Source organism: Urtica dioica, chromosome 8 (assembly GCF_054948205.1).
Source record: "Urtica dioica subsp. dioica isolate 48M chromosome 8, U.dioica_male_clone48M_v1_H2, whole genome shotgun sequence".
Classification (NCBI taxonomy): domain Eukaryota; kingdom Viridiplantae; phylum Streptophyta; class Magnoliopsida; order Rosales; family Urticaceae; genus Urtica; species Urtica dioica.
Window position 1 is genome coordinate 40636846 of NC_142763.1, and position 27107 is coordinate 40663952.

At 37.2% G+C, this 27107-nt stretch overlaps 1 protein-coding gene and 1 pseudogene across 1 annotated transcript; one reads left to right on the forward strand and one right to left on the reverse strand.

Moving 5' to 3' along the window:
• Window positions 1-393: 393 nt before the first annotated feature.
• Window positions 394-1740, forward strand: LOC149389806 (leucine-rich repeat protein FLOR 1 pseudogene; annotated as a pseudogene).
• Window positions 1741-22341: 20601 nt separating this feature from the next.
• LOC149389807 (uncharacterized) lies at window positions 22342-23546 on the reverse strand. The gene is made up of 2 exons (XM_089622727.1): window positions 23119-23546; window positions 22342-22850 (listed from the first exon to the last, which is right to left on the reverse strand). The coding sequence occupies exons 1-2, from the start codon at window positions 23507-23509 to the stop codon at window positions 22492-22494; spliced, it is 750 nt and encodes a 249-aa protein (XP_089478853.1). The 5' UTR covers window positions 23510-23546; the 3' UTR covers window positions 22342-22491.
• Window positions 23547-27107: the final 3561 nt, after the last annotated feature.

Below are 27107 nucleotides of genomic sequence, written 5' to 3' on the forward strand. Positions count from 1 at the left end.
AATTAAATCAATTGAACAGTTAATTAAATTAACTTCGACTTGATGGACTATTTCCCTAATAAAATAAAACTTGAGTTAGATTTTTAAAATGAAATAGATGATTTGCTAGTTGCAACAAATACTTGTTTATTTATTTATTTATAAAAGTAATTTATCATTTTAATTTTTTTTAATTAATAAGTGGTAACTATTATAGTCTAGTTGGTAATTCTACCTATCTCTAAAATGGAGACTGTGAGATCCATCCTCAATAGTAAGATCTAAATTATTATTGAAACCTAAACCTTGCACATTTCCAAGAAAAAAATTAGACCTTTAAAATTTTGGTTATTTTTAATGTACGAATGCATTTTAATTTTTAACTGTGACTGACTGGCTATCTATAAAATCACCAAATGTGGATCAGAAAATTACTCCATCAAACAAATTAACTCTCCAAGAAAGAAGGAAAAAAGAAAGAATGGAAATAACAAACAAAAATATGATAATTTCGGTGGCTCTAGTGGTCTCCATCACAGCCACATTTCTGACCCCACTCTCCTACTCCTGCAATCCCTACGACAAGCAGGCCCTCCTTGAGATCAAGAAAGGCTTCGGAGGCGAGCCATCCCAGTGGGACCCACAGACGGAGTGCTGCAAGGACTGGTTCGGCGTGGAGTGCGACGGCTCCGGCCGAGTCTCCGCCCTCTTCGTCAACGAGCACGACGGCCTGTCGGGACCCATCTCCCCGGCGATCGGCAAGCTCACCGGACTGCGGTTCATCAGCCTCAGCGGATGTCCCGGCATCGGGGGAACGGTCCCGAGCTCCATCGCCAAGCTCACCAGCCTCGAGAGCCTCATCCTCAGCGGCTGCAACCTCTCCGGCCCGGTCCCGGAGTTCCTCGGCCACCTCAAGAGTCTCGACTACATCTCCCTCTCCTCCAACCGCCTCACCGGAGCCATCCCCAGCTCCCTCGGAAACCTCCCCAAGCTCAGGCTCCTCCAGCTTGACGGTAACCAGCTCACCGGTCCCATCCCCGACACGTTCGGGAACTTCAACCAGACCAACTACTTCGCTCTTTACCTGAGCAACAACCGCCTCTCCGGCAAGATCCCGCCCCAGCTCGGCCGGAACAAGGGCCTCTCCCACTTGGAGCTGTCGGCGAACCGGCTCGAGGGCGACGCGGCGTTCCTGTTCGGCTCGGAAAAGAAGGACCTGTTCTACGTCGACCTGTCGAAGAACTTGCTGTCGTTCGACTTGTCCGGCGTCAAGTTTCCCAAGGATCTGATCGTCTTGGACATTTCCGGCAACAAGATATTCGGAAGCCTACCGGCGGGTTTGACAAAGCTGAGTTTCGATACGTTCAAAGTCAGCAACAATCGGCTCTGTGGAAAGATTCCGGTCGGCGGCAGCCTCCAGAAGGTCGGCGCTTCGGCCTACAGTCGCAATCGCTGCCTCTGCGGGGCTCCGCTGCCCAACTGCGTCAAATGAATGTTCTAAGCTTCTTATACTTTCTTTGAATGGCGGTAACTCTGGGGTCAAGTAGTTATGATGTTCCAGCCACTTGCGGTTCGTTCGAATTTTCTTGTCGTTTTTCCCGTTATTTCTCGTTTTGTCCACAAGGTTTGGATTCAGTGTTTAAGGATCATTGTTATGGTGGTAATTTCGTGTTCATGTCTTGTTTATTGCGGTTTTAAAATTTCTGGTAGTTCCAAACCTGGCCATGGATTAAGCCCGCTTGAAATGTTATATCTTTTTTTTAACTATTTTCTTTTTATTACAAAAATCATCGGTTTAAATTATACTGTTTATTAATCATATTAAATGATTTATATAATTAATAGTGTTTTAATCGTTTTCACTCATCTAAAAAAACATCTCGCACCAAATCAACTTCTTCTCCTTTTAACCCTGAACCATAAATTATAGCATTATATATCAGCTAAAGTAACCATATTTAAAGAAAAACAAAATATGACTAAGATGCAGAGTTTGAAATAAATACTGTATATCCAAACATGGACATGTTCGAACCAGATGCTACCATGGACATCCAACTCTCTTGCCGCCAGTTATTATGAAAATGTAGCTATTTTTAAAGATCAGGGCAGCTCAGGCGGGTCCAATAACTGATTAGGTTTTAGGCAAAAACAAAAAGAGAGAATTAAGCATATAACTCATTTAAACTAGCCATATAATTAAAATATTGACCTAATTATCTAAAAATTAACAAAAAAAAATAGCTTAATTTCAAACACATTGTCATACCAATGATTAACTTACCGCCTACCGCTACTGTTACCGCAACTTCGATTTTAATGGTTTATTGCTAGTGATATACTGTGGTAAGCGACGGAAGTTTACCGCGAGGTATTATATAAATAAATAAATGGATGAGTTAGCTCAATAGCCAATAGCCCACCTTCATTTTGAAAAATAGCAAACATTTGGATTATTTAAAAAGATAGTCCGCCTTAAATTAGACTGAAAATTCAAAAATGCCCCTAAATCCTAATTTATCTCTTCTTTAGTCATCGCCGTTTCTCTCTCCTCCAAATCATGCGCCCAAATCCTCCCCTTTTTTTCTACACCAAAGCCACGCCTCCATGCAGTTCCTCTGACGATCAGCTCAACGCCGATTCGGGGGAGGGTCCAATTCATGGACTATTTGGACGAGGAGGAGCTGCGAGCCATCACATTAAAGAGCTCATCTGTGTCACTACTACAAATTCAATTTTCTAATCCGAAAAGGTATTAGGTGCGACATGTCGCATTTAAAAGTCGCACCTAAGCATATATTAGGTGCGACCAGGGACGAAGCCAGGATTTCACTTTAGGGGGGGCTAATTTGTAAAAAAAAAATTCGGGGGGGGCTAATTTGTAAATTTTAAGGGTAAAAAATTGTAAAAATAAAATAAAAAGTGGGTAAAAAGTACAAATTTTTTTTTGAGGGGGGGCTATAGCTCCCCTCATATACACATGGCTTCGTGCCTGGGTGCGACATGTCGCACCGGATACCCATCCAGATAACTAAATATTTCGCTAAAGTTAAGTGGTATTCGGTGCGACACTTTTCAACCTCATCGACTCGTTGGGGCGCATGGACTTTTAGGTATCCACAACGGAGCGGCTGAGCGACGTTGCTCTGGTTTTGGTTGACGCGGTGGAGGGCGTCCACACGGTGAGTCAACGGTGTTTGGTTTTGAATTAGCAGGGACATCGTGAGATTCATAGCACTTCAGTAAGGCAACGATGCATACAAAGTTAGACGAAGGTCTACGAGATTTTGCGGGGAGACTTGAGCAACAGATCCACGCAGATCTACCACCACCACCAGGTCTACCGTCTGCAGTAAATTAATTAACTGGAATAGTAAATTAAATTAACTTGAAGAGTAAATTAAAATTAACTGGAATGGTAAATTAAATTAACTCTTCTCCGACGTCAACTCTTCTCTTTTCACTACAATAAATCTCACCATTACCGACGATTTTTTTCGTCGCTAATAACCCCATAATCGTCGCTAAATCTATTTAGCGACGATTTTTATCGTTGCTAAATGTCCGTGCCTAAATATATTTAGCGACGAAATAGTCGTCGCTAAATATTTACCGATGATATTAGCGACGATTTTTTCGTCCCTAAATGTTTAAACGACGAGTTTTTTTTAATTATTTAGCGGCGACTTTATCGTCACTAATTTGCACGGGCTAATTTCGCGCGCGTATTAGCGACGATAAAGTCGTCGCTAATAAGTTATTTTTTTAATAATTAGCGTCGCTAATTATTATTTTTTTTTCGATTTTTGAAATTATTAATTTTTATCGTCGTTAATTATTTATTTTTTACTTTGTTTTTCGTTTATGAAATTCTAAAATGAAAAATCAAATAAAAATCAAATTATATTATCGAAATGAACTTATATATAAAATACGGTTACGATTTCGATTATCGACAAATATGTAAATAAAAATCTACTATATACAAAATATGTAATAAAACACTAGTCGCGACCTTTGCTTCGTCGTCCCGCCGCTCGTTTTCCCCCGCCTCGACGTGAAACGCTCTTCTGCTGGCGCTGAAACTATGCATGGTGCGGCGGGATTACAATTTGCTCATCAGCCAACTGACTCGGACCGCCGGGCGTCGTCTGCTGGCTACCATCGGGAGTCATCTGATGGCCGCCCGTTGGAGTGTGGACGTCGGGCGTCGGAGTGTGGACGCCGGTCGTCGGAGTCTGCTGGCTGTGGGTCGAAGGAGCCTGCTGCGAACTCTGCGGAAATTACGGCAAAAACGAGCTCAGGTTGAGGCCGGGCACCTGAGTCTGTATTGCCTCGGCGAACGAGGCGAGGGTCGACGTGAACACCTTATGCGAGATATATCCTGAATGTGAAGTCCCAGCCTCCGAACCGTAAACTTCGGCGATTTCAGCCGCCATCCGCGCTCCCTGTGGCACCAAGCGTCCGACGCCGGTCAAGTGATCACTCCGCGAACCCATAATATCGCGGATCGCCTGCTGCTCTAGGACGACAATATCAACGTTCGCTCCTTGTTGCTCAGCCTCCGCTCGCAACGTGTTGAACCTATCGACCAGTCGATCCTGATATAATTAACTAGTTACTAAATATTAATCGAAAAATAAGACAAAATAAATATAAACTTACATAACGTGCGGAGGCTTCAGCAGTCCGCCATTCGGACTTGTCGGACTGATGTTGGCGCTTGTAGTTCGCAAACAAGCTCTCGAAAGCGCCTGTCTCGGCGCTCTTCTGCGTGTAAATAAAATTTCAAGTGTTAGATAGTTTTAATGATTTGATGTATCATATAAACATAAAACTTACGTTTTTCATGTGGTGGGTCGAGAACCCAATCGTCCCCTGTCGAGTCTTCGTCTTCTTCTTCGCACGATTCGCATTGTTCTTCGCTTGTATGGCATGTAATTTAAATAAACATACACGTAAATAATAAGTTGTATAATAAAAGAGTAAACACATATTTAACGTAAATGATTTGATTACCTTAAACTCATCGCTCGTATATCGTTGTATCAGCATCTCCCATTCGGTGTCGAGCTTAACGGTCCTCGGTTTCATCGACCGCGCCACCTGTACGCTGCTCTTGCAGTCGATGTCGAACCATGACCGCAAGGTATGCTTCCAATCGCGAAGACGAGTCTTCGCGTCTCGAATGATTGCCGCATCGACAATCGCCTTCTTCTTCCCGGTTGAATCACCATCGACTCGAATGTCGTACTTGTCTCGAATCGCTGCTCGGATCTCGGCCTCCTTCGCCGACCCCACGTTCGCATTCGTCCACCTTGGGACCGTAGGCGAGATCTTGTCTCGGACGACAAACCCGAGCGTGTTCGCCAACGTCGCGAGATCCGGATCCATCTCTCGCTCTGGCTGCAAGAACGACTGAAATTCCTCGTTATAAATAACGACTTCCTTCACCCCGGGGCGCCGTGCACGCTCATATCGAATCCTGAGCGTCGGCCCACACACGGCCGGTTCGATATCCTCGTCTTCTTCTTCGACGCCATCGCGTACGGGCGCCGACTCGCAATAATTCGGGAGACGGGATAAGTAGTCATCCCCGCCTCCGCTGCCTCTAGCTCATGTAACCGTAGCCATCTGAAATTCAAAACAAACGATCCTACCGAAATTTCGGCAGAACCTCCCCTATAAACTTAACAACCCGGCATCAAGCCTTTAACTTTAAAACCTGCATAGAAACATCCTAAAACTAACAATAAATCGAACCTCAGTGGTTCGTTTACTAAAATACATAATCCATAAGCAACTAATTAATTTCACATTTTTATTCTTTTTTAAATCTATACTTAAACAATTAAACAATTTTAAATTTTCTAATCGTAATTAACAAAATTAAATTTCCTAATTTATTAATCTCTAATCTACTATACTTATATACATAATTAATCTCTAATCCTAATTTACAATTTTAAATTATCAAACATCCTAAATTATATCGTAATTAAATCCTAAATACTAAATTATATACTAAATTATATCCTAAATACTTATATCCTAAATAATTATATATATAACTAATTATGTAAATACTTATATCCTATATAATTATATATATCACTAATTATGTAAATACTTATATACTAAATTATATCCTAAATACTTATGTAAATATTTATAATAAAAATAATTTTAATATTTATACCTAATATATAACTAATTATGTAAAGCTAAAATATTTATACTAAATTATGTAAATATATAAAATATAACTTATATATATATATATATATATATATATATATATATATATATATATATATAAACTTACCGGCGGTGGCGGAGGAAGAGCCGTGCAGGCGGAGGAAGAGGCGGACCGGGGAGGACGAGATGGACTTCGGCGTCGGCGGCGGATCGGCGGAGGACGGCGGTGGACGGCGACGAGCTTCGGAGAGACAAATCTGAGGAGAGAGAGAGACGTGAGGAGAGAGAGATGTGAGGAGAGAGAGACATGAGAAGAGAGCGACTTACCGGAGCTTCGGGACGGCGGAGGACGGAGATTCGTCGGAAGAGAATCGGTTTTTTGGGAGAAATGGGAGAAAATGAGATTTTTAGGTCGGGAAAGGAAATGGGGGAAGCTGATACGCGACCTGGTATTTAAACACATTTACCGACGATTAAATCGTCGCTAAATGGTCAATTTCGTAGCTAAATGAACTTGCCTTTTCAGTTCATGATAACTAGGCATTTAGCGACGATTTAATCGTCGCTAATAGTTTTTTACACATTTAGCGACGATAAAATCGTCGCTAAATCATTTCGTTTAAATTAATTTGGAGGGATTTTTCCCTCTTTAAATTTCGTTAAAATTCGAAATTAATTCCAAACTATTAGCGACGATAATATCGTCGCTAATTGTTTTCCCGCGAACTTAGCGACGAATAGAAATAATTAGCGACGAAAATATCGTCGCTAATTATCTTTGCCGCCAAACTTTAGAAGTTTTGGCACCAAATAATTAGCGAAGATATTTTCGTCGCTAAAAGGGTGATTAGCGACGATAAATTAGCGACGATTAAGTCGTCGCTAATACTTCCGTAGCTAAATGTCATATTTCTAGTAGTGTTTTCACCTCTCGCGCAACTACAATCACCACTAGTGAACTAAATTAACTTAGAAATAAATTAAATTAAGTACATATTAAATTTAAAAAAATCTCACATAGTAGGTCACTTGAAACACTGGATTTGCAATCTAGCCAATGTTTTAAGCATGCTGAAAATGGAGCCACATTTGGTGATGTGGCTTCGTTAATAAGATAGTATTTTACATGATTTTGCTTAACATTTTCATACATTAATTTTGATAAAAGGTTAATTTATCAAAATAAACGAAACGTTGGCTAGTTTCTAAAAATAAAATTTGAAATTGGCTAAATAGCTACAACTCCCCCAAATAAATTAACTTTGCGGTAAATTAAATTAACTGAAAGAGTAAATTCAATGAACTCTTCTCCACATAGGTATAATACTGTACCTACGAAAATATGTGGGATATTTACCTACTAAAATTAAACTTAGGCTGGATTTTTAAAATTATGTAGAGAATTAGCTAGTTACAACAAATACTTGTAAATAAATTAATATGAGTGAAACATGCGGTATCTGTGAAATTTGCGGAAAAACATTATGGTATCTGCATAATTTGATAAAATATATATGATATTTTATAAACAATTTTGGTATTTGCGGAGTATTTTGCGATATTTGCAGAATTTGCAAAAATTAAGACATTTGCATAATATACTTGAACCTCTACCATGGGCGGGAACTCGCGCTCGAATCGCATGGGAAGTGCAAAATTTTATTATGTGTGTCATACTAAATGAGACATAAGCATGAGTTGAGATATATGATTATTATTTAAATAGTTTTACTTCAGTAGTCATTGGCTATTTATTTACAGTTTATTCCTCAATAAAAATATGCATTTTCGTGGTATCTACCATAACGTAGTTGGTCATTACATATCACCTCTAAAGTGGTGGTCATGAGTTTAATCCCACTTACAGCAAAGCTGTCCTTCAAAAAAAAAAATTATGCATTTTCAAAATATGACAAAAAAACAAATAATTATGTATTAAAAAGAACAAAAAAAAGTCGAATAATCTTTACAATAATTGATATAAAAGATCAAAATATTACATGATCCAATATAAATTACCAAAATAAAACAATTAAATGTCTGTCAGTTTTTGCACTTCAAGTTGCGCATTTAATCCATATATCTAACGAGTAAACAAACATGCAAAAGTAAAATATGATTGGATGAATGAACCAAGTTAAAATTTCGTCACTTTACTCTTTTTTGTGGTTTCAAAAGATTTATCGTATTGAACGTGGATAGTATTGTGACGTTTGTTGGATCTTTTGTAGTATGTGTTTTAAGTTTGACAAAACAATTTGTGATTATTGTTCAAGATTGTCTGTGACGACCCGACTTTTCGGACCGTCTTACTTATCTTACTTTTTAAAACTTAAGAAAATTTGAGGTAAATTTTTTTTTTAAAACATAACTTAAAATATAAAGTTTGAAAACTCGTAACCTAAAAATAAATTTTCATTTAAACTTGATGAACGAAAACAACCAAAAAGTCGAAGTTGCATAATGGAAATTTAAAACCAACAAAATACCATCGTAAAATAAATTCCATAAATAAAGTCGTAACCTTTAACGAAATTGAAAAAAAACATAACTTTAACCATGAAAAATAAAACCTTGGGTTTGGATTATTGAAAACTGAAAGCAAAGCGGAAGTCTTTTATTTTCGAAAACGGCAACCATAACCCAACCCTCTCGCTATCGCCGCCGCTGATCCACCCTCCTCACTTGCTCATATGTTGTTTACCTACAACACGGACGTAAATACATAGAATGAGCTAACGCTCAGCGAGAATAACTATAACTCACAAAACATAAGCAATAAAACAAAAATGCATGAACCGGTTATTCGTATTAACTGTGACATGAAATACCCTATTAAAAGTCTATCGTATTTTAGTTCGGGGGTCCCCTAGAGTAGCCGTACCGATTTCAGTGTACACTTTGGTAACGAACCATGGGGCTGCGACCTCCCATAGTACGCCCCGTCACATACATAAACATATGAGGAACTCTCTATGTGAGCCCGTAGTTCGGCTCGAGAAATTCCTCTAGGTACCTCCGTAATTCGAGGCGGTACGACTCTCTTGCTTACTTAACTTATTAATCGTGTTTATTACGTTAAAAATATGAGCGACGTAAGATAAAAACATACATGATAACATAGCTAGAAACATAAGACGTGTTATAGATATTCTAACACACATCATAAGATAATAACATAAACTCACATATCGTCATATCATATCATAACAAGCACATTCCGAACAAACACGCACACACAAAAATTCACACAATACATAAATACTTCATATCACATAATACGTATTATATATATTTTTTTAACTAATCCGTGTTGCAGTGAGATTATTCTCACCTGGATATCGGAATTACGATCGAAGACCGTCGAATGAAAAGGATGCTCTTAATGACTCGGAACCTAAACGGAAAAGGTTGACTATTACTTATCAGGTAAGAAAAGGATTTAATACATGACTTAGTTTCTGGAAATTTTCAGAAACGAGATCCGACGTGAAATTACTAAAATACCCCTGGCTATTAGGGTTTCGGAGAAAACTGAAACTCTGGAAAAACTTTTGTAAAAAATCAAGTACGTATAAAATATAATTTTGAGCACTTTTTGTAAAGGCATCACGGCCAAAATAATATTTTAACTATTTATTAAAAATAAAAGAAGTGCTAAGATAAATCTTTAAAGTTTTTGTCAAAAACTGTCTGCGCATCGTTTTGAAAATAATCAGAAAATATTCAGTATTTGATAAAAATATTTTTCGATTAAAGGTTTAGATAGAAGACATTTAAACCTAAAGTTTCCAAAAAGAATCAACGCAAAAACAAATTTTTTGAATCCAAAATAAGTGTTTAAAGTCTGAAAATCGGGAATAGGTCTCAGGTCTGTGCGCCGATTTGAAAATAATCGGAAAATATTCTGTATTTCATAAAAATATTTTTCGATTGCAGATTTAGATAGAAGACACTTAAAACTAACCTTTCCAAAAAGAATCAACGCAAAAAAAAAAAAATTTGAAACCAGCACAAGCGTTTTAAGAATACGTTTACAGGGAATCCGAAACAGGGAGAAAAGAAAGCATACCTAATTGGAGCTACGAATTTTTCAAACCAAAGTGGAATGGGGAGAGAGAGCAGAGAAAAAGCGTTAAAAAAAAGAGGAGGGGATGCTTAAATATGACTTAAATAAACCCTAAAAGCCCAAACCCTAAAAGCCCAAACCTAATCCTACTTCTAATATTAATATATTAATTATTATTATAATAAAAAAAAACATAATATATGCTTACGCACATCACATGCACGCATATAAATAACTTTATATAAATATATATATATATATATATATATATATATATAAAACGTATACAAAAAAAACTAAACTGATTTATATATATATAATATATATATATATAATATAATATATAAGATACTTTTATATATCTATATATATATATATATATAAAAAACGTTAACTAATTTATATTATGTAAAATAAAGTAATATGTATACTTTAATTTATTATAATGTATATATATATATATATATATATATATATATATATATAAAAAGTATGTATACATAACTTATTTATAATATATTATATCCATATTTTGTAATCTAAAGAGTATATTAAATTTTAAAAAAAAATACCCTAAAGCTACCACATAAACAAATCATTCACTACTACTTTATTAAAAAAAAAACTAACGTAACTCGAACACAAAAATTTTAGCTTTTTAATTAAGGTAAAAAAAATTGGGATTTCACAATCTCCCCTACTTATTAGAATTTTCGTCCCGAAAATGAACAAAAGTCGAGAAAAAACATAAGAATTCTTACTTGGACATACTAAAAATCTCTGAAAAGATCGGGATATCGTGTTTTCATGTCTTTTTCCCGTTCCCAAGTAGCTTCTTCTATCTTATGATTCCGCCATAGCACTTTTACCAAAGGAATCACCTTGTTCCTCAAAACTTTCTCTTCGCGATCGAGAATCTGGACAGGTTTCTCTTCATACGTCAAGTCTTCGTGAACTTCGATGGGCTCTTGGATTAAGTCGTGCGTTGGGTCAGGTAGGTACTTCTTGAGCATCGAGACATGAAACACATTGTGCACCAATGCCAACTCGGGATTCAGGGCTAGACGGTAGGCTACTTTTCAGATTCTTTCTATGATCTCGAAAGGACCAATGTACCTCGGGCTCAACTTTCCCTTCTTGCCGAACCTCATCACACCCTTGAGAGGTGCTACCTTCAAGAACACCAAATCTCCGACTTGAAATTCCAAAGGTCGTCTTCTCTTATCGGCGTAACTTTTCTGTCGACTTTGGGCAGTTCCCATTCGATCACGAATTTTCTTGATAGTCTCTGTTGTGTCTTGGATAAAATCTGTTTTCTGGAGATTATTTTCTCCCGCTTCAAACCAGTTAATTGGAGATCGGCACTTTCTCCCATAGAGAGCTTCATACGGTGCAACGCCGATTGAGGCTTGGTAGCTGTTGTTGTATGAGAATTCAATAAGTGGCAGCCTCTTACTCCAACTCCCACCAAAATCCATGACACATGCCCTTAGCATATCCTCTAGGGTCTGAATCGTCCTCTCGGATTGGCCATCCGTTTGGGGGTGAAAAGCGGTGCTAAACTTCAGTTGCGATCCTAGCGACTTTTGCACGCACCTCCAAAAGTTAGAAGTGAAACGACCATCGCGATCTGAGATGATGGATAGAGGAACGCCATGCAGTCTCACCACGTTATTCACGTATAACTCAGCCAACTTCTCCACGGAGTACGTGACCTTCATCGGGATGAACCTAGCAGACTTGGTCAAACGGTCCACCACTACCCAGATAGCATCATAACCCTCAACCGTCTTAGGTAATCCAACCACAAAATCCATTGTGATTTGTTCCCACTTCCATTCAGGAACTTCGATTGGCTGTAATTCTCCAGCTGGTCGTTGATGTTCGGCTTTCACTTTCTGGCAGGTAAGACATTTACTGACAAACTTTGCAACGTCACCCTTCATTCCGTTCCACCAAAAGTGTTCTCGGAGGTCTTGATACATCTTCGTGGAACCTGGGTGAACTGAATACGGTGTCTCATGTGCTTCGGTAAGAATTTGCATTCGTAACTCATCTTCGTTGGGTACACAAATCCTTCCATCGAAAAAAAGTACATCATTCTCCGAAATGGAAAATTTTGACTCTTGGCTTTCCAACGCATCGTCCTTCAACTTTGACATCTCCGGATCACGCATTTGCGCTTCCTTGATCCTCTCAAAAAGATCTGACTGTAAGGTCATATTGGCTAATCCTTGTGTGATAATTTCAACCCCTAAATTGTTGATTTCATCAGTGAGTTGAGGAGATAAAGCTCGCATCGTCGATAGACTAGCCTCACCCTTCCTACTTAAGGCATCTGCTACCACGTTTGCCTTTCCGGGGTGGTAATGGATACCACAGTCGTAGTCCTTAACCAATTCTAGCCACCTTCTTTGCCTCATATTCAACTCCTTTTGAGTGAAAATATACTTTAAGCTCTTATGATCGGTAAATATCTCACACCGAACACCATACAGGTAGTGTCTCCAAATCTTGAGGGCAAAAACCACTGCGGCTAACTCCAAATCATGAGTAGGATAATTCCTCTCGTGATTTTTGAGTTGTCGTGACGCATAAGCCACTACTTTGCCGTTTTGCATTAACACAGCACCAAGACCTGTCTTTGACGCGTCGCTGTAAATAGACAAAGGTTCTCCACTTTCAGGGACTATAAGTATTGGCGCGCTGGTGAGTCTTCTCTTCAACTCGCGAAAACTCTCTTCACATTTCTCGGTCCACTCATACTTCTTATCTTTCTTCGTGAGGGCGGTGAGTGGAGCAGCTAATGTAGAAAACCCTTCAACAAATCTTCTATAGTAGCCTGCTAAACCGAGAAAACTCCTGATCTCTGTAACATTTCGAGGCGGTTTCCAATCATTGACGGATTCTATCTTGGAAGGATCAACGGAGATCCCATCCTTAGAAACCACGTGACCAAGGAAATGCACCTTATCCAGCCAAAATTCGCACTTCGAGAATTTGGCATATAGTTGATGTCGTCTCAAAGTCTGTAGTGCAACTCGCAGGTGTTCTTCGTGATCTTCGACACTCTTAGAGTAAATCAGAATGTCATCAATGAAGACTATTACAAATTTATCCAAGACGTCGCTAAAGATCCTATTCATCATATCCATGAAGGCTGCTGGGGCGTTAGTGAGTCCAAAAGGCATGACCGTGAACTCGTAATGACCGTAGCGGGTGCGAAAAGCAGTCTTTGGAACGTCGTCCTCTTTGACTCGTAATTGATGATAGCCGGATCGCAAGTCAATCTTCGAAAATACTTTTGCTCCCTTGAGTTGGTCAAACAAGTCATCAATCCTAGGAAGCGGATACTTGTTCTTGATGGTGACCTTGTTAAGCTCTCTGTAGTCGATGCACATACGGAAAGATCCATCCTTCTTCTTCACGAATAAAACTGGTGCTCCCCATGGTGAATGACTTGGGCGGATGAATCCTTTATCCAACAACTCTTGAAGTTGTGTTTGCAGCTCCTTGAGTTCAGCTGGCGCCATTCGGTAGGGGGCTTTAGAGATCGGTCCCGTACCAGGTAGTAATTCAATCCCAAAAGAAATCTCACGCTCTGGAGCTAAGCCTGGTAATTCTTCGGGAAAAACATCTACATAATCCTTCACCACTGGCACGTCGTCGGGAGTTGCTTCTACATCCTTAGTCTTGTCCACTACCGACGCTAGGAATCCATAACACGCTTTACTCATCAATCTTCTAGCTTGTAATGCTGACACCAACATCTTAGATTTCTTGAGTGGCCTTCCTTCAAAGGTAAACCCTCTTCCCGTTACCGGTTTGAAGATTACCCTTTTTCGGCGACAATCGATCATTGCATTATTCTCGCCTAAGAAGTCCATACCCAAGATGGCATCAAAGTCTTTTATTTCTAAGACAATGAAATCGATCCTTAACTCATGACCACCAATTATTATCGGTACTCTTTTTAAACAGTACTCTGATAATAGCACATCACCAGACGGTAATGCCGTCCTGAAAACCTTCCTAGTTTTCACTACACTATCGCCTAATTTCCTAGCCAGTTCTAACGAAATAAAACAATGTGTAGCACCAGAGTCAAACAATACTAAAGCGTCAAAATGAGCTATAGGAAGCTGACCTGCTACCACATTCGAAGAGCTGGCTAGAGCATCAGCGTTGGTGTAGGCGTAGATGCGGGCTTGTTGTGGTGGTGGAACTTGGGTGGTTGGAGGTGCTTCTAAACGACCTTGGGAAATCTGTGGCCCTTCGATGGCAGCTTGCATGAAGTTAAGTCGTCCATTTGGGTTGTGCTGCTGATATTGTCCATTCTGAGAGGAAAATGATTTCGGACAATCCTTGAGAAAGTGTCCAGGCTGACCACACTTGAAACAAGTCATGGTTCCCTCCCGGCACTCTCCAGGATGCATCTTCCCACAAGTCTTGCATACTGGAAAGGTCGTTCCCTCTACCTTGATCTTGTTGTTGGCGTTGCCACCATTTCCAGGATGACTTCTCTTCTTTCCATTCCCATTCCATTGGGGTTGTGCCTTGAAGCCTTGACGGTTATGGTTAGGCCGGGGATTTCCTGATTGGTTTGGCTTCCTGTTGTCGGGACCTCTGCTTTGACCTTTCTCCTCTTTTCGAGCCTTGTAAAACTGAGCTCGTTCCTCCTTTACTTGGATCAAGTGGTATTCAGCTCGCATGGCACGTTCGAGGCAGTCGGCGACTGTGGTAGGTGGCTGACTTCCACTATCAATGGCTAAGGCCAATTCCGGTCGGAACATCCCCATCATCCTCCTAACTCTTTCTGTCTCTGTTGGAACCAAGTGAGGACACAGTCTGGCCAATTGATTGAACTTACTAACAGCTTCAGTCACAGTCATCGTCCCTTGCTTCAGCTCCGCAAACTCCTTCTGCTGAGTGTTCATCGCTCGCATGTTGAAATACTTACTGTTGAACTCCTCAGTGAAGTCTTCCCAAGACATAGCGCGTGTGTCTCTTCTAGCTGCTACTGTCTCCCACCAGTAGCGTGCATCCTTCTTCAGAACAAAAGACGCACATATGACTTTCTCAATTTCCGAGATATTCATGAAGTTGAAGATCTTCTTCATCTCTGACATCCACTCATCAGCCACTAAAGGATCAGTGGAACCTTCAAAATCTGGAGCTCTCATCCTCCTGAACCTTTCGAAAAGATCATCAGCCACAACAACTTGGCCCATCTGATGTACATTCTGGGGAGGTGCTGGTGGTGCTTGTTGATCCTCTTCCACATTTTCATTGACTTGGGGGAGGTGGTTTCTCAACTCTTGTATCTCCACTTCTTGGGCTTCGATACGTTGTAGCAATGCAGTGACGAGTACCGCAAGCTCGGGCTGGGCCGCTGGCTGAGGTGCGGGGGCTGGACCGTCGGGATTCACTGCCGCTCCTTGTTGTGCGGGAAACGGAGCGGCATGATGAGCATCTTGCATTGGGACATCAGCGGCAACTCTGCCTCTTCCCCTACCTCGGCCTCGTGGCCTACCTCTGCCTTGTCCACGAGCAGCTTGAACGTTTTCCATCTAAGATTTCGAATACATTTTCGCGATTAGGGTTTTTGGCTTCTAAAACTATTAGGATTGATTATAGAAAAGACTTAACATGCAAAACACCCTCATACAAAGAACTTTATGAAACTATTAAGATAATAGTAACTTAAACATATAATCCAAATTCGAAAGTGATACTCAAAACCAAAAAAAAAACAAAACTAAAACCTCACAAAAAATAAAAGGTATTTCAAACTTTAAGGAAAAACAAATAAAACCAAAAATCCTAGAATAGCAAGAAGAATTTAATCCTCGACTGGATCATCCTCAGAAGGATCTTCCTCCGATTCTTCCTCTACCGGGTCCATATTGGAATCGCCCTCTGGAGGTAGGTCATCGTCGACGAGCTCCATATAATGCTTAATGTATCTATTAAACTCTTCGAAAGTTATTCCAGGCGCGGGTTCATAGGTGCAATACTTCCCTTCCTGTTTTTCAAAATCAGAAAGTCCATTCCAGTACACACTAATCGCGTCTTCATCATCCAAAAGAAAAGGAACGTGGGATAGCATGTCAGAGGTTCGATTATGGTACTCCTTTGCAGTCTCCCCATCTTTCATCTTCCATGACCTCAAAACATGACGATAACGCCTTCTTTCCATTTTTGCACGCCAGCCCTTATTGGTGAAATTTCGTATAACCCCATCCTTCATGTACTCCCATCCAGCTCCGGGGTGATCCCTTAGCTTTTCTTGCCAATACTCCAATACCTTCCAGTGGACCTTTAGTTGTGCAAAGGAAACTTGCAATCTCTCTGGAACTTGCAACACCTTAAAACGGATGTCTATGTTATTGCACCATTCTCGTGTGCCGACGATATCTGTCATCGCGCTGCTAAGAACTAGAGGATTTGTCTCTAAGAATTTGATCATGAGGTCACCATCAGCAATGCGGCTCTGGCTTTCCGCGATCACGTGTTTTGTTACTTCAACGTCCATCTAACAAAGAAGAAATATAAAAGCTAAACATACAACATAATAAAACAAAATTAACTTACTTGAGTAGGGGGAAGCCGTGCGATCGATAGCGAAGGGAGGTCGTAGGTTCGTTGCTCTGATACCAACTGTGACGACCCGACTTTTCGGACCGTCTTACTTATCTTACTTTTTAAAACTTAAGAAAATTTGAGGTAAATTTTTTTTTTTAAAACATAACTTAAAATATAAAGTTTGAAAACTCGTAACCTAAAAATAAATTTTCAATTAAACTTGATGAACGAAAACAACCAAAAAGTCGAAGTTGCATAATGGAAATTTAAAACCAACAAAATACCATCGTAAAATAAATTCCATAAATAAAGTCGTAACCTTTAACGAAATTGAAAAAAAACATAACTTTAACCATGAAAAATAAAACCTTGGGTTTGGATTATTGAAAACTGAAAGCAAAGCGGAAGTCTTTTATTTTCGAAAACGGCAACCATAACCCAACCCTCTCGCAATCGCCGCCGCTGATCCACCCTCCTCACTTGCTCATATGTTGTTTACCTACAACACGGACGTAAATACATAGAGTGAGCTAACGCTCAGCGAGAATAACTATAACTCACAAAACATAAGCAATAAAACAAAAATGCATGAACCGGTTATTCGTATTAACTGTGACATGAAATACCCTATTAAAAGTCTATCGTATTTTAGTTCGGGGGTCCCCTAGAGTAGCCGTACCGATTTCAGTGTACACTTTGGTAACGAACCATGGGGCTGCGACCTCCCATAGTACGCCCCGTCACATACATAAACATATGAGGAACTCTCTATGTGAGCCCGTAGTTCGGCTCGAGAAATTCCTCTAGGTACCTCCGTAATTCGAGGCGGTACGACTCTCTTGCTTACTTAACTTATTAATCGTGTTTATTACGTTAAAAATATGAGCGACGTAAGATAAAAACATACATGATAACATAGCTAGAAACATAAGACGTGTTATAGATATTCTAACACACATCATAAGATAATAACATAAACTCACATATCGTCATATCATATCATAACAAGCACATTCCGAACAAACACGCACACACAAAAATTCACACAATACATAAATACTTCATATCACATAATACGTATTATATATATTTTTTTAACTAATCCGTGTTGCAGTGAGATTATTCTCACCTGGATATCGGAATTACGATCGAAGACCGTCGAATGAAAAGGATGCTCTTAATGACTCGGAACCTAAACGGAAAAGGTTGACTATTACTTATCAGGTTAGAAAAGGATTTAATACATGACTTAGTTTCTGGAAATTTTCAGAAACGAGATCCGACGTGAAATTACTAAAATACCCATGGCTATTAGGGTTTCGGAGAAAACTGAAACTCTGGAAAAACTTTTGTAAAAAATCAAGTACGTATAAAATATAATTTTGAGCACTTTTTGTAAAGGCATCACGGCCAAAATAATATTTTAACTATTTATTAAAAATAAAAGAAGTGCTAAGATCAATCTTTAAAGTTTTTGTCAAAAAACTGTCTGCGCATCGTTTTGAAAATAATCAGAAAATATTCAGTATTTGATAAAAATATTTTTCGATTAAAGGTTTAGATAGAAGACATTTAAACCTAAAGTTTCCAAAAAGAATCAACGCAAAAGCAAATTTTTTGAATCCAAAATAAGCGTTTAAAGTCTGAAAATCGGGAATAGGTCTCAGGTCTGTGCGCCGATTTGAAAATAATCGGAAAATATTCTGTATTTCATAAAAATATTTTTCGATTGCAGATTTAGATAGAAGACACTTAAAACTAACCTTTCCAAAAAGAATCAACGCAAAAACAATTTTTTTGAAACCAGCACAAGCGTTTTAAGAATACGTTTACAGGGAATCCGAAACAGGGAGAAAAGAAAGCATACCTAATTGGAGCTACGAATTTTTCAAACCAAAGAGGAATGGGGAGAGAGAGCAGAGAAAAAGCGTTAAAAAAAAGAGGAGGGGATGCTTAAATATGACTTAAATAAACCTAAAAGCCCAAACCCTAAAAGCCCAAACCTAATCCTACTTCTAATATTAATATATTAATTATTATTATAATAAAAAAAAACATAATATATGCTTACGAGCACATCACATGCACGCATATAAATAACTTTATATAAATATATATATATATATATATATATATATATATATATATATATATATAAAACGTATAAAAAAAAACTAAACTGATTATATATATATAATATATATATATAATATAATATATAAGATACTTTTATATATCTATATATATATATATATAAAAAAAACGTTAACTAATTTATATTATGTAAAATAAAGTAATATGTATACTTTAATTTATTATAATGTATATATATATATATATATATATATATATATATATAAAAAGTATGTATACATAACTTATTTATAATATATTATATCCATATTTTGTAATCTAAAGAGTATATTAAATTTTAAAAAAAAATACCCTAAAGCTACCACATAAACAAATCATTCACTACTACTTTATTAAAAAAAAAACTAACGTAACTCGAACACAAAAATTTTAGCTTTTTAATTAAGGTAAAAAAAATTGGGATTTCACATTGTCTGCATCAAGTTATTCAAGGCCTCAGATTACTTAAGTCACATGTCCTCCCGCGCGAATAAAAGTGGAAATATTATGCTTTCAGTTCAGATCTTAAAGGATAGATATTATCAGATATTTGGTTTTCAAATAATATATATAGATTTTCAGAAGATTTAGTGCAAACCTAATAAATCTCTCCTAGGGTTGAAATTAAGTTTGTTACCTTTTTTTGGTCAATTCTTGCCGATCTTACTCTTAAGCCACTCTCTTTTCCTTTGGAGATCTTCATCGACACTGGTTCAAGATTGCGCTAATGTTGTGTTTATTTGTGTAGAGTCTGTGAGTGTGTGTTTTGCATTGATTTGTTAAGTAAATCTTCAGGAGAGGATTGTGTGGAAAAGAGAGAGAGAGAGAGAGAGAGAGAGAGAGAGAGAGAGAGAGAGAGAGTTTCTGATCTAAGGGTAGATTAGGTCGCAATCTGTTGAAGAATCAAAGAAGCTAGGCGTTTGAGAGGGAGTCTGCAAACCTATATCGTTGTACCTTTTATTGAGAATTAGTTGATTGATTTTCACCACTGGACGTATCAGTCCCCATGAGTAGGTGTTTTATCACTGAACATGGTTACTAAATCTTTGTTTCCTTTATCGCTTTCTGCTTTAGATTGCTTGTTCGATTATTTGGTTTATTTTATCTTGCATAAACAATCAGTTCAATTTATTGTCATAACTAATAGCTGAACAACCATCTCTTAACACGTTTTGTAATTTCAAAGTTCACACTGAACTAGTATATTTGAGATCACTTAGTGACTAATAACAATTGACGAAGAAATATTGAGCTAAATAAACACATAAATCAAATGAGATTAAATTCAATAATAACGAAACCTAGGATAAATTTCAGCAAACTTATTTACTTGCAATTCAATATAAAGTGTGGTTAACAATGATTCTGCCGTCACGAAAAAAAATTCCACGCCGTGACGAGCAGTGTTTCCTCGACAGAAAATATGTCCGTCGTGGTATAAGTTAAATAAAGAATAAAATTTAAAACTTTGCCCATGTTTCGGAATAAAATAAATCGTCATGGTAGCACTCGTCACGACAAAAAGTATCGCGTCGTGACGATTATACGTGACCGTCGTTGAAAGTGAAGACATGACGTTAAAATTCATGTCATGACAAAAATCAAAACAACGAATGCTGACGTCATTAAAACATGTCGCTGTGACGTGATATAATTTTGTCATGACGAAACATGATTACGTCATGACCGATGAATCTGAAGTCGATGTCCCTGTGACGTGAAACAATTTTGTTATGATGAAACATGATTACGTCGCGACCGGTGACTCTTAAGTCGTGACGAAAATGAAAACAAAAAATACATGCTCTCGGGAGTTTAAAATGGAAATTATCGCTGCGACGAAAAATAATTGGATCATGACTTTACTTACTTTTGTCTCGTCTCCGAAAAAGCTCGTCGTGGCGTAAACGCCATTGCTATGACTAAATCAAAGATAATTAATATTTTTCATACAAAACACTTGACTTGCTTGCATCGCCAAAATTAAAAGAATAACTAGGTCGTCTAAAGTCGACATAAAAATAAACATTTAAGTGAATTAAGTATTTAGAGTATTATAAAAAAGCTGATAAATATATTTGTAGATAAAGCTTTTGTGCCGTATTGTTTGGGACTCCAATTGCATTTACTTTGGCTGAATACACTGAAAAAAATTCAATTGACTCGTCTTGCAACTAAGATTTTTGCATACTTTAACATATATTCACATATAAAAGTGATCTAAAATTATGACTATAAAAGTGGTTAAAATATATTAATATTTATATTCATGTAGAAAACCTAAAATGTTCAAAAAATAAGATATATTGATATCAATATAAGTTCATGTAGAATAACGTATAGTCAATTGTATTGACTTCACGAGCTACAACCTTTGAATCATATAGTCGTATTGTCATTGAAAAAAAAAATTATATGGACTAATATTATCAATTAGTTTTTACACATGGGAAGAGAGAGAGAGAGAGAGAGAGAGAGAGAGAGAGAGAGAGAGAGAGAGAGAGAGAGCAAATTTACTACCCCGTAAAATACGCAATAAACAATAAGAACCGTTACGACACACTAATCAGTGTCGCTATGATGATCACATTGAGATTTAATCTAAGATATTGTCTTTTATTCTTTGTCCATAATTAATTTCAAGTTTCATTTTATTAGGGAAATAGCCCATCAGGTCTCCGTTAATTATATTAAGTGTTCAATTAATTAAATTGACTAAACAGTTAATTTAATTAACTGAGGCCTGATGGACTATTTCCGTAATAAAATGAAATTTGAGCTATATCCTTAGAAATAGGTAGAATTTTGGCTAGTCGCAAGAAATATTTGATTAAAAAATGTCATATATGCTTTTTTTTATTAAGACGTATACACAAAAATAAAACTTTTTACTTGATCATTCTCTCTTCTTTATAATAAGGGTCTTTTAGCTATATAGCCACCATTTGATTTATAGCGTTTTGTATAATAGCCAATATTTTGTTAATTTTTTGTAAATAGCCATCTCAATTTATTTACGGCACTCAAAAAGACAAAAAGCCCAAAATAGTTGGCAATAATGTTTTTAGATATTTTTGTCTTTTTTAATGCCATAAATAAGTTGAGGTGGCTATTTACAAAAAAAAAAAAAATTAGAAAAGGTTGGATATCTAGCAATTCTTAGACTTTCGGTGGCTTAATTGGCTAATTTTTTGTTATAATAATCAAAGCTATCGTAGAGTTGGCTTTAGTTTTTTTAATAGCACTTATAATTTACACTGAGGTGGGAGAAAAATGAAAATTTCATATTCACAAATTATGTGTTGTAAAATTTGATTGAACATGATAGATGGATTTGGAATAAGAAAAAATAATCATAGCAATATTAATAAGCTCCCAACAAACACGCATATATAGTAAACGGGGATTCTTAGAAGGACAAGATCGGCTCAAACGAGAAGTGATAAAATTATACAAGCGAAAAATAAAAGAATTTGACCATCAGTAATTAGAGAAAGGAATTTTTATGTAAACCACAGTAACATTCTTCAGTAATGAGGCACTGAAGGTTTCTCTTCTGGCACGGTGGGCTCTTCATCCTTGGGGTAATGAGGTGGCTCCTCAGTGTAGATGAGGGATCCAGCGTTGTAATAACTTGTGTCTCCCTCATTTCGTGACGGACTAAGGTATGATTCACTATTTGGTGCAATGACATCACAGGTCTCCATCGGAGAGTACTCGGGATATGCCTTGCACTTTTTCAGATTGATTGAATGCTTTACGAGCTCTTCCATTAACAACGTCGCAACGAAGCACCCTTTTTCGTTGGTTTCTGAGCTTGTCACATAGTAACCGTTGTTGTATCCGCTTGCATATGAACTTTGGCACTTGATTATGGCTCTTCCTCCTACAAAAAGAAAAATAATTAGTAAATTATTATTTGAAGTAGCTTATGAAAAGGATGTTTTGGTCTCTTAAACTAATGTTTGTAGTAAAATATCCTTACTCTATCATTTGATAGAAATTTAATATTTTTCATACTATTACTCTTTAGGATATGCAATTCTACCCATAAATTATTTGATTTTTTTTTTTAATTAAGCCGTTTCTAAATTCTAGAAAGGATCAGTAGACCTATTTTATATTATTATTGATGAGCTTCAGCTTAAAACTACCTTGAATCGGAGTAAAGGCGCTTCCCGATTTGCAAAGAATGAGTCCTTCGACGGCAATTGCATGGATGTTTGGAAATAGCCCTTCGTGGAGTTGGTAGTCGTATGTCTTCTTCTCGATACCATACTGAGGCACTTCTGGCTCCTCGGGATTTTCTTGCGGGGTTGGAAACGTGTAGCCCTCCTTCTGGAAGTATTCATCACCGTGTAACTTATAACCGTGAAGCACATGCTCATGAAGATCATGATCATGGAGGAATTGACCCCTATGCTCAAACGGGGAAACATTACTAGTATCGGGGTTTTTCGTGTTACTACCGTAATCGGGGTTGGCAGAGGAAATCAAAACTAATGACAAAAGAATCAAAGGAGAAATGAGTTGCGTGGGAGCCATATTGAAAAACTATTGCCACTTTGTGTAATGATAGGAATTCGACTGTGGGTTGATGACATATGCCGTGTTGCTTAAAGTACTATATATACATGCAGCAAAATAACTTGTTATCGAATAAGTTATTTTCTTTACAATTTTTTAGTTGATTGCACGATGCCAAACAGTCTCAATTTAAATTTTATATTGGTTGTATTGCGATTTGCAAATCTAGGTCGGCCTTATTTTTTCAATGATTTTTCGTCGAGCCAATATATATATATATATATGCGCCGGCGGCTTGTGTTCCTAGACCAACCATCAATAGCCGGAATGTGCTCTCATCAACTTCTATCGTAAAGAATTAAAAAAAAAAATGAGATTACAAAAGATTCGTGAATCGATTTTAATTTGAAAGCCTTGTACAATCAAGGATAGATATTGATATAACAAGCTTATAGTGGGAGCCAATGAACCCATCTACATACCTAACGAACATACAAGTACATGTGCAGAATATAAAAGTATATTTTCAGCGTTGTTGTGTCTATTGATATTAATTATATATTCAAGCGTTATTGAATGATTGAGATAATAGGTTTTCTTGAATCCCCTTTATTATCGTCAACAAGAAATGTCATATTTTCCAAGGAAATATTGTTTAAGAAACGCGGTAAACCATCTAAAATTTGTAATCTTGATGAAGAACAATGAGTCGAAAACTCGGATTCGAATGTATCATTAATTGTTCCTAAATTAAAAAAAATTGGGTGGATAGAATATATGTAAATCTTCAACTTATTCTTTCCAAATCCTTTATTGCATTTCGGATGAAAATAGATTCACATATACATAGCTAGACTGTTAGTTGTCTAACATATATACGTAATATGTAATATGTATGTGTGTCCAAGGTTTAAAATATCGATATTGATATCCATACCAAAGTATTGATTTTACGGACACATCGAGTATCGACGGATATTCTATAATAATTTCAATACCGACTACCGATTATATCGGTGATATATCGAGTACCGATGAATATATCGACAGAAATCCTATAACAAATATATATTTTTTAAACAACCAAATATATATATATATATATATATATATATATATATATATATATGTATGTCTTGGAGTCCAAATTATAAAAATACAAAATCAAATACTACAAAGTTCATGACAAGAAATAAACTTAAAGTAGACATTACAAAACATAAAATAGTTCTCAAATGCTTCAAATTAAAGAAGAGTAAAAGACTACGACCTTTGAAAGTCCGAATCAGTTATAGATCGAGTGTCGAGGAGGTTGAAACATATGGGATTGCACCAGTTGACCTTGACAGTATACGAGCCACGACATGTATGATGAATAATATTTCATCTCTGGAATCCTTTTCTGCTTCGCACTCTCTAATCAATATAGAGACGGAGCCGAGGGGGCACTGTCCCTGAGCCTCCACCGGGACTCTCAAACCCCCTAGCAAATCTTTCTGAGGTTTCTTCGTGACGGTTCTTTTTGAATTGTCTGAACAACTCTCTTTTCACCTCGGCTTCTTCATCTGAAATTTTGTATCAACCTTCGACCGACGTTAATATCAGAACTCTTCTTCTTCTGCCTCTTTTGGGAGCTTCTAGAAGCATTTCTCGGATCTCAATTCGAACCTCGGGAGGAGCTTTAGTGTATGCTCTCGCATTTTTATTGGGATTGTTATCACTCAAGTGGTATTTCATTCGAGTTATCCCGCCACCTTTCATTTTCCAATCACAAAAGTGCCACGTGAACCCGTTCGCACTCCGTTGGATGGGCTTACAATACTATCTTGCCCCTTCGTCGGTCATTTCTATAAATAAAAATTCACAATCACAATTTATAATTCGCAACTTTTTAATCACAATCACAAGTTTTGATTCGCATTTTCTAAAATCACAATTTATCTATCCTTATTTCAATATCACATATTCTTGTCCAGAATCATAAATTCCAATTCACACGCCGGATTATCCTAATTTCTATACAATACCATAATTTCTACACTAACCTCTTTTAAATAATGATTCTGGAAATTTTCAACTCGTCGAAAAATTCACCAGCCATAGTCAAAATGGGTGGCAAGTAGCCGAAAAATAGAAAAACTCGCCGGATCTCTAAAAAAAAGTTGGAGATCTGAAAGATAATCAAGTCTAATCTCAAGTATTCAAAAAATTTCACCAAAACTCGAGTTAAATCTATGTAAAAATGAAAAATAAATTAAAAACATCACAAACTTAATTTTCAGAGCTAACCATGCATTCTGGTGGAGATATCACTGGTTATCGGCGTTGGTCCATAAAATTTCTTCTAAGCTCAGCGATTTCTAATGGAGATGGAGGTGTGACGGTGATTATCACCGATATGCTATAAAATCTCCAAAGCTTCTGTCGATTTTGAGCTAGTAAAGTTCGGACGATTTTTTCAAATTTTGGCCGATATATAGCGCTATTGATACCTTACTAATTTATCGCGATATTTTGAAAAAAAAATCCCAATATATCTCGATATTAGAACGATATTTTATAAAGCATTAACGTTTATTAGTGATATTTTATTGATGGTACAAAAAAAGGAGATATCAACGATATATCCCTATATATCGTCGATATTTTGAACATTGTGTGTGTCCATGTGTTTGATCAGAGCACATTGGTTATGAATTAAAAAGAAGTGGGAAAATCTCATTTGAAAAAGAAATATTGTTGATCTCAAAAGAGAAGATTTGCAAATCACTTCACAATCAAATGAAGCAAGTTATGTTATTTTGAGGGTGACAATCGTGCATTCAACTAAAAACTGTCGTGAAGAAAAAATAAATAAATTATATGATAATGTAACAAGCTATTGAGCTATCCCTATATATATAGTATCTCATCTACCCATACAGTCTCATTATTATCGATACACTAAATACTAACAATAATATTTAGTTTAAATTAAATGGCTCTCACCCGCCTTATTATTTCTCCTCTGGTACTTTTGTCATTGCTTGTCATTTCTTTGGCAAACCCTAATTATGATAGTCATAACGAAAACCCAGATACAACTAGTCAAGAAACTAGTAATGGCTATTCTATTGAGCACAGTCAATTTTACAAGGTTCGAGGAGATCGTGACCAGGATACTCAATATTGGGTCGACGAATTACTTCACGGAAACAAGTACAAACAAAAAGAGGGAAACAAGCCGGCGATCCCACAAGAAATGCCAGAGTATGGAGTTCCAACAAACAAAACGCCAGAAGGGCATGAGTATGTTCCGAGTCATGGTCTTGAGAAGAAGCCTTACAGCGATGTCGTTGTTGTCGAAGGACTCATTCTTTGCAAATCGGGCAGCGCATACACCCCAATTCAAGGTTCTGTCACAAATCTCTCAAGAATTATGATTTCGCTATTTGTTACAAAACAAATTTGAAATAATTACTCATAAATTCATTTGTTTTTGTAGGAGCAAGAGCGATAATTAAGTGCCAAAGTTCAGACGTGAGCGGGTACAACGAAGGTTACTACGTCACGAGTTCTGAAACCAATGAAGAGGGATGCTTTGTGGCAACGTTGTTTATGGAAGAGCTCAAAGAGA